The 9,308-nt window shown below is 40.3% G+C and overlaps 2 protein-coding genes across 4 annotated transcripts in view; both read left to right on the top strand.

The window, feature by feature from the left end:
- nmi (N-myc (and STAT) interactor) overlaps positions 1–2,064 on the top strand; it is a 16,724-nt gene extending 14,660 nt beyond the window's left edge. Inside the window, exon 10 of the mRNA XM_034885193.1 lies at positions 1,631–2,064. Coding sequence (XP_034741084.1) covers positions 1,631–1,825 — 195 coding nt within the window. The 3' untranslated portion in view covers positions 1,826–2,064. The remainder of the gene's footprint in view (positions 1–1,630) is intronic.
- A 1,199-nt stretch (positions 2,065–3,263) lies between these two features.
- Positions 3,264–9,308, top strand: part of mmadhcb (metabolism of cobalamin associated Db) — an 18,591-nt gene continuing 12,546 nt past the window's right edge. Inside the window, exons 1-3 of one of the 3 annotated variants that reach the window (XM_034885202.1) lie at positions 3,283–3,477; positions 3,531–3,537; positions 3,943–3,993. In XM_034885202.1, the coding sequence (XP_034741093.1) occupies positions 3,985–3,993 (9 nt within the window). In that variant the 5' untranslated portion in view covers positions 3,283–3,477; positions 3,531–3,537; positions 3,943–3,984. Of the gene's footprint in view, positions 3,480–3,530; positions 3,538–3,942; positions 3,994–9,308 lie in introns of all 3 variants that reach the window. The other 2 variants (XM_034885203.1, XM_034885204.1) reach the window with 2 other exon arrangements.

Here is a 9,308-nt window from a genome sequence, read left to right as displayed (position 1 = left end):
ACAAAGAGTGAAAAATTTAAAGGGGTCTGAATACTTTCCGTACCCACTGTATATATATATATATATATATATATATACGTGTGTATATATATATACACAACTTTTTTTTTCCTTTTGGCCATTTTTGTGTTTTTTTCTGCACTCTTGCCTAAACTGTAAGTATTTGTCCATTATCCCGTCCTCTTTCAGTCACTCTGTTTTCTGATTTGTAGATGCCTGGAGACATTAACTTATCAACTTAACTTAACTGATTATAAAAAATCACTTTTTTATAATCAGTTATTAACTTATCAGAATCAAGCATCAAATCGTTCTAGAGAGAATCTATTGTTTTCCCACCCCTAGAGTTGTCCTGCTGTGCCTTGTAATGCCGCACAGCGTCCTGCTATGCCATGAACTACTACAAAATTCTAGCCCCAACCGGCCCGTCAGACACCGCCTACCAAGAGCCTGGGTCTGACCGAGGTTTCTGCCTAACAGGAAGTTTTTCCTCGCCACTGTCGCACTGTTGCTTGCTCTGGAAGAAACTACTAGAACTGTTGGGTCCTTGTAAATTCTGGAGTGTGGTCTATCTGTATAGTGTCTTGAGATAACTCTTGTTATGAATTGATACTATAAATAAAATTGAATTGAATTGAATTGAATTAGAGTCAGCTATGAGAGTGTTGAGTGTTTGACTTACTAGACTGACTAGGTTATTGTCAGACGTGTATAGGACCCACGCTGAGCGTTTAGCGCAGAGTCCCGTGCCACCAGCAGGTAAACATTGCTCCTGCTACCTCCTGCTCTCATTGGTTGGTGTGCAGTTTTGAGATGCACACCACACCAATGCCAGTGCTTCCTGCTTGGCGTCTCCACTGCTCTCCCCGCAGGGACACAGCGCCGCCGGCATAGAGCGCTGGGTCAGCTCAAGACAAACCTTTGACTTTATTATTTTTACTTTATTTTTTTACTCAGACAAATGTTAAAGCATCCTTTTCATTACTGTTAACAGTGACGTTCCAAAACTGTTGCTGATGCTATAAACCCACTGAGGGACTGTTGTGTAGTATTATGGCTTTTTTTTATGACCTCCTGTTCATGTATTCCGTTACTCCCCAACACTGCCAACGACCAACAACCAATCAGACATTAGACGTTCTTTGCGCTGGCTGATCCCAGAGAAACATACAATGTAAACTTTTGTTCCTATCAAAACATAAGTTCGGAGAAAATAGAGGAAAATCTCATTGTACTACAAACGGCCAGGTGATGTGTCCTGTAAACTGCAAGTTGACATTTGTCAGGACATTTAGCCATCACACAACACAAATAATTTGGCGTTTTATTTATTTAGGCTAACTATTGTTTTTTTTTTTGACCAAATGTGACCAAAACTGTTGTAAACATTATGTCATTATGTCATTTATAAAAGGTTTCTAGTGTCAATGCATTTGCCGTGCAGTGGCTGCTTGTGCTTTTTCTTCAATTGTGTGTTGAACATGATTGAACATAGAATAAGTCCACGTTGTGTACTTTTTGACAAGCATCCTTGACAGGTGAGCCAGAGCAGCTCAAGTCAGCCACAGTGTGTATGTCAGTTAGTCAGGGTTAGTGAAGAAGTCAGACTGATGCTGTGCATTGATTTCAGACCTTCTGTGGCGCTCCAAAGCGCACCATCCTCCTGGATGATATTGAGGACAAGGAGGACGAGGAGGACCTGCAGGACCGCCTGGAGATCCACTTCCAGAAGCCTAGCAACTATGGCGGGGAGATTGAGAGCATCAAGTACATCAGCCGGGGAAAGAAGGCTCTGCACGCCCTGTTCAGCGAGGACCGTCTCTAGCTTGGAGCCTGTGTAATGGCAATTAAGATAAATTCTATTCTATATATTCTATACTGCAGCCGCTGGAAAGGTGTTGGCTCTTGCCATTGTTTGTGATATGATAGTGCATGGATATATTATGGAAATTAAATTTGCTGTCCTGCTGTGTATGATATGAGATGTACATCTCTGTGTGTTTGATTCTTTATGTTTGATTCTATGTCTTTTATGTATTTGATTCTTTGGGATTGACTCTATGTGTGACCGGCACTAATCTGTGACCTGTTGGATTGTCCAGCCAGTCTGTAGACGGGAGAGGTACACAGTACTGTACACAGAGCTCATTAAAGATTTAAGTCAATCACAGCAACTCTGTTTTATTTTTATAACAGACACACATCCAGTGGTTTAGCTAGCATGCATCAGAGCTGTGTAGGCTACCTATATAATGCAGTAATTAGAGCTGATGAGTCATTAATGTGAAATGTATACTTTTACTAGAGAATTTTTAACACAAGTATCTGCACTTCTACTTGAGTATGGGAAGTGAGTACTTTTGCCATTTCTGCTTGTTCCAAGTTGTCAGGTTCAGGACACTTTACCTCAATAAATAAACACGGTCAAGCAAGAAAAGAGACGCAGACGGCAATGAGCAGTTAATAGACAATTGCAAGAGGGGAGCACATCAGAGTGGCATCCGCCAGCGTGAATTTCTGAAAACTCCGGCGATATCTCTGCAGTTCTCTTCCTTTATTGAAAGTCAGACACACAGAGATAACAAGGAGGACATCTGTTATTTGGTATATGGCTACCTAAAAGAACCAGGGCAGAGTGCAGGCCGCTTGGGCTGACATGTACTCTGACTGACCTCAAATCTGAAACACTGGTTATCTCTATGACATACAACAGCAAGACATTTATTGCCTCTTGGTTAGGCAGCAGCGACTAAAGAAACACAGACACAGTTTGAAAGAAACACAGTATTGTTAAATGTGCATATAAGATTATAAAATATAATAAGCATGTAAGTTCATATGACAAGCAAGATATGAATATATAATAATCATGAAAGTTATAATATTTTAAGACACTACTACAGAGAAATATGAAATAAAAGACTTATAAAAATGAATTTCTCTGTCACATATTTTTTGCTTTGGGTTTAATTCACTTTTGTATTACTATTAAGCACTTTTTAACTGTGCCAATGATAATGATAATAATAATAATAATAATAATAATAATAATAATAATAATAATAATAATAATAATAATAATAATAATAATAATGGTCTAACTTTTCCTTGCTCTCTGCGTGTGTAAGTTTTATTGAGACTTTGAAAGCGTAACCCCCATGTGCACATATAGAGGCAAAAACAGCCAGACACGTGTACACTCCGGCCACTGGGGGTGCGCCATCCAGCGCCTCGATACACAAAAAGGAGACGAGCCTCCATCATGACAGCGCATGCGCAAATTCAAGGTGAATCCACGGACCTGCTATGGTCGCTGTAAAGCTAGTTATTAATGAGTTTGGTTATAAACATCTTGAAGAGTAATAAAACGTCGCGTGGCGCTCTCTGTTGAATGTCTACTGTGTTTGTATGTCAGTGTTGTGTTTGTGAATGAACGCTAATTCTCGCTGCCATCTCCTTTGAACTTTATAACGTTAGGTAAGTTGGTATTCTTGTTCTGTTAGCCTTAGTTACAAGTTTCTGTTAGCCAGCGTTAGCGTCCATGTGGACGGTAACGGTACTTGAGAGGTCTCCAGTTGCAGACATGGAACACCTCTAGTATGAGCCGTCAGGTTGATACGGCTGGAGGACAACAGGCAGGACAAGGACTAGGCTAACGTTAGTGGGCTGGTAGACACTAGCTAACTGTCAGGTGGCACTATCTAAAAAAAAAAAGAGGGGTGCATACAGAAACTTTATATGACACAATGATACAAATATGGATCACATAATTAATACAGTGAAACTGTAACGTTACGTTCCATACTAAGTCAGGTCCTTGTTGGCTAAAAGAGAGTCTCTCTCCCCCGTCTCTCTGTTAAAGTTCCAACATAAATGTTGGTTGAATTCTGATGTAATAATAATGTTAGGAGATTCTGCGTCTGACTGCATATCTTTTCCCTGTAGAAACAGACCGGGACACTGCAAGACAGCAGCCTCTCCACCATGGCCAGGGTGAGTAAGTGTGGGTGTGGATGGTTGTCTCGTCGCCGAATTTAACTTAAAGTGTTAAATTAACGAATTTAACAAGACAGTAGACTTAATTAACCCGACCCAGGATGAGGATGATGATCACTGACGTTTGCTACATCTCAGAGCTAAACCGGTGTTCCGGTTTAACAAGAGACCATGTTAACTGGCGACCGTCAGCCAAAAGCGTCTCTTGTTTTCGTAGTGACGACAGCTGTTGAAAACGGGAAGAGAATACGTAGCTGTCCGCTTGAATGTCTTTTTGTTAAGTTGTCATTAAAATTTAAAACATAACGACGTGTACATTATCTCTCTGATTTGTCTTTGGAGTGTAGTCTGAAGAAACTTGTCCGTCGCGTTTGGAACGTGACTTGCTGTTAAGGAAAACAGGAACACAGCGTTGCTCTTCCTGTTAATGTCTAGAATACGTTTTATTAAATACACCTTTTCGTCTTCAGAGCCTGTTTGAGTAAACACATGTCACGTAGAAAAGTATTTAGCCCTTTTAAAAGTAGAAAAAAATGAATAATGAGTCACAACTTGGATTCGAACTTGTAGCTGCCGTTGTGAGAAAATATATAAAACTCAAGGGCTTAACGCAACGCGCCATAGCATCGTATATGAAACTGTTGAGCATGGTTTCATATCAACTCAAACGTCACACAGCGTCTCTTAAAATGAAGAGGCAGCCAGATCAACTGGTGACCACACCACACTGCATGCAAATAACTCACAAGTTTTCTTGTTCAGAAATTGTCTTTATTTGCAGGATGAATAGTACAGGATGAATAGTACAGTACAGATGCAGAACAGTTAGCATGGACAGGAGCGCAGGCAGTCAGTCAGTAAGTGAGATAAGGGTTATGAATTTCAAAGTTTTTTTTGTAGTTCATTTCAGTCCTTTGCAGCTGAGAACTGGAAGGAGTGGTGACCAAAGGAGGTGTTAAGTAGCCTATAACCTCAAGGTTGAAGCTACTAACACAAATAGCCTATATCATTTATATTAATGTTAGTAGCTTAAGGCTACAGTGGTCACAACTGGATCTGACTGCCTCCTGTTTTAAAGATATAATGTATGAGATAGCTGAGACTTATTATTTGTTTAGTCAGAGATGGACATTTGAGTTTCAGGTTGATTTGAACGTGCTTACAATTGACAAACATACAAGGCGTGTATTTTGTGGGAATCAAACAACATAAAGACAATTTCTGAGCAAGAGTAACTTGTGAGTTATTTGCACGCAGTGTGGTGTGGTCACCAGTTGATCTAGCTGCCTCTTCATTTTCAGAGACGCTGTGTGACGTTTGAGTTGATATGAATCCATGCCCAACAGCACCTGAGACGCTGCTATGGCGCATTGCGTTGGACCCCTGAATCTTATATATTTTCTCACAACGGCAGCTACGAGTTCAAATCCAAGTTGTTACTCATTAATCATTTTTTTCTACTTTTAAAAGGGCTAATAACTTTTCTACGTGACATGTGTTTACTCAAACAGGCTCTGAAGACAAATAGGTGTATTTAATAAAACTTATTCCAGGAAGAGCAACGCTGTGTTCCTGTTTTCCTTAACAGCAAGTCACGTTCCAAACGCGACGAACAAGTTTCCTCAGACTAGACTCCAAAGACAAATCAGAGAGGTAACCTACACGTCATTATGTTTTACATTTTAATGACAATTTAACAAAAAGGCATTCACGCGGACAGCTACGTATTCTCTTCCCGTATTCAACAGCTGTTGTCACTACGACAACAACAGACGCTTTTGGCTGACGCTCGCCAGTTAACATGGACTCTCGTTAAACCGGAACACCGGTTTAGCTCTGAGATGTAGCGCCGTGCCAGCTGGGCAAAGTGGGGGTACTTAAACTGTGACGTCTTTCACCATGATAATGGGTTGCTATCGGTGGGTAGTGGGGTCTCACTTTCGTAGACCAACATTTCTTGCCCTAGCATGGCTGCTGTTTCTAAGGGACCACCTGATGCGTCAGCTCTTTGGCAATAAACATGACCAGAAACGTTCCCGTAACACTGAGAGCGAAATAAGCTGGCGCGTTCCTACTGTACGTACACACCGGTGTTATGTGCCTTCTGGTTTTTCCACTTACTGGTTTCCGAGGCAGTCCAGATGCCGTGTAAACCTCAACGGCTACCCACGTCGACAGATTCGCTACAAATTCATAAACATTTTACTGGCCTTTGCATGTCGCACCTAAATATAAAATGTACTAAACTAAACAGAATATCTGAGCACGACTCTACAATAATATTGTACAGCGGGAAAATTGTGTTTTAAAATAAATTACGATGATCCGTGATGAGTCAAACCTTCTTCGGCAAAAAAATTAACGGCATAAGAGTCCACTGCACTGTCCACTACAACATCACATCCTTCACGTTTTGTATGAAAAAAAAACTTTGCTTTCCCTCAATAGAACAGGAATTACAAATTAACAGAGCAAACCCAAACAACTTGATTTAGGCTTAAAATTATAATTAAATCGTACGCTATAACCTCCTGCTAAATCTCTGCGCTATCCATGTGCAAGGACTTGTCATAAATTACACTAGGCAGCACACGGTTTGAGAAACAATCGGTCTAAAACAACTGGTTACCTTGGGCTGGAAACGCGTGATCTCGAGGCTCTCAAACAGCTACAACACGTTTCTTGGATTTATGGTAAGAAGCAATATTTCTATTGACGTGCCTCAAATGCATACATCTACGTTTCTAATAGCCTACACGTTATGTATACGATGGAAGATACGCATTTGAAACCTCTACAATACGTTATGTTCAAGAAATTTTAATAGTTTGTGTCCAACCTTTTGAATTGTTGGTGTTGTATTATAGGCTATATTATGTCACCTACGCATCCAGATATCAGCAAATCCGTTATTAAAGTGGTGTAAGACGAAAGGTGAACGTTGTTAACACATTTGTCTTATGAGTGGTCCCGATCCTTAACACAGACAGAAGCGTTTACGTTCAAGTAACTTGAACACAAGTAGAACACTTCTGACAAAAAAGCAAACACAATGAATTAAGATTCCAATGTTTCTTTATTGTCAACGAGGTCGGCAAAACTGCAAAACAGAATCCATAGAAATGCAGGAATTTAGTTTGTAACGACAGTAGCCACAGAACCTGCCCTTTCCTGTAAGCTTTCCCATTTACTTGAATAGGAACATAGCCCAGTTGAAGCACTTTCATATAAGGACTTTGAATAGTTGTATCTGCAAAACATAGAAAGTCCTATAAGACTAAATGGGCAGAGAAAAGCTCCCCTTTGTGTAGTTGTGTTGTAGCTGTTTGAGAGCCTCGAGATCACACGTTTCCAGCCCAAGGTAACCAGTTGTTTTAGACCGATTGTTTCTCAAACCGTGTGCATAATTTTAAGCCTAAATCAAGGTAACAAGTTGTTTGGTTTTGCGCTGTTAATTTGTAATTCCTGTTCTACTGAGAGAAAGCAACGTTTTTTTTCATACAAAACGTGAATGATGTGATGGTGTAGTGGACAATGCAGTGAACTCTTATGCCGTTATTTTTTTTGCCGAAGAAGGTTTGAACCCAGGGCGACACGGATCATCGTAATTTATTTTAAAACACAATTTTCCCGCAGTACAATGTTATTGTAGTGTCATGCTCAGATATTCTGTTTCGTTCAGTACATTTTATATTGAGGTGCGACATGCAAAGGCCAGTAAAATGTTTATGAATTTGTAGCGAATCTGTTGACGTGGGTAGCCGTTGAGGTTTACACTGCATCTGGACAGCCTCGGAAACCAGTAGGTGTAAAAACCAGAAGGCACATATCACCGGTATTGCTAATATACTGCCGTTAGCGTCCTTATAGCACCGGAGTTAAGCGCTGACCGGGCTGACTGTGGATGTGTCTGCGCCCGGGGGACACACACATACTGAACCAAAAAATAATTTTTCGAAAACCATTTTTCATGAGCTGAACTCAAAGATCTAAGACTTTTTCTATGAACATAAAAGGCTTATTTCTCTCAAATATTTTTCACTAATCTGTCTAAATCTGTGTAAGTGAGCACTTCTCCTTTGCTGAGATAATCTGTCCACCTTACTGGTGTTGCATATCAAGATGCTGAGTAGATAGCATGTTTATTGCACAGGTGTGCCTTAGGCTGGCCACAATAATTGGACACTCTAAGATGTGCAGTTTTATAACACAGCACAAAGTCCCCAGTCCCCCAGTCCCCAACTGGGGCTATACGAAGGAGACAGGATCTTACTCCTCGCTTTCAAAAGGTATAGTGTTATGTTTGGCAATTATACAGTTTTATGTATTCTTCAGGTTTTTGTTTGTATTTAAAAGTGTTGTTATGGCCACAAGTGGGAGATTGCAATAGAAGCCTGTATATTACCATTAGGAGTATTAATACTGTATGTTAAGGATGTGTAAATTAAATAAACTTCAGCTGTAGTCCGATTTAATATGGCAACACTGTTGACCACATCAGTGATCTCTTTCCATTTCACACTTTTTCTACGGTCTAATACAAGTTTTTAGGCTGCCAAATAGGACACAAGAATATATTGGGGCTTGATATATAAATTACGTTTTCCAGCCGCTACATTTATCATTTATGTGCCATCATTTTTACGCTCTGATTGGTGTGATACGAATGTTTTGTGAATCCCACATGAAGCCTGTCGTAAAAGGATTACTGCGCTGGTTTCTAAATAAGGTTAATATATGAAGGTATATATAATACACTAAACTGCACACTTTAGTGTAGCCTTTTATTGTGGCCCGCCTAAAGCACACCTGTGCAATAATCATGCTGTCTAACCAGCATCTTGATGTGCCACACCTGTTAGGTTGCTGGTCTATCTCGGCAAAAGAGGAGTGCTTAACACATATTTAGACAGATTTTGTGAACAATATTTGAAAGAAATAGGCCTTTTTGTACATACAAAAAGTCATAGATCTTTGAGTTCAGCTCATGAAAAAAACAGAACAAGTGTTGCATAACGACCAAATTTATAAACGCAACGCTTTTGTTGGATTTGCCCACAGGTGCCTTTTGACGGCATTGATACTAGGGGTGATCCGAGTATCCGGCTGAAACGAGTATGCGGTACGGATAAAGCACTTTTGCCGAGTACAAGTATTTTACGAGTAATATGAGTCAATATCCGTGCTCCGAGTGAATACAACTCCTCAACTGGCAACGCAGCGTTCTGTGATAATCACAGCGCCCCCCCCCGCCTACAAACACGCTTGGATCAATCTCACACACACACACAACATGGAGAAATGCGCTCCCT

The sequence above is a fragment of the Etheostoma cragini genome, chromosome 11, assembly GCF_013103735.1.
Source record: "Etheostoma cragini isolate CJK2018 chromosome 11, CSU_Ecrag_1.0, whole genome shotgun sequence".
In the NCBI taxonomy this organism is placed as follows: Eukaryota; Metazoa; Chordata; class Actinopteri; order Perciformes; family Percidae; genus Etheostoma; species Etheostoma cragini.
Note: the sequence above shows the minus strand (reverse complement) of the source record. Positions and strands in the feature narration are given on the sequence as shown.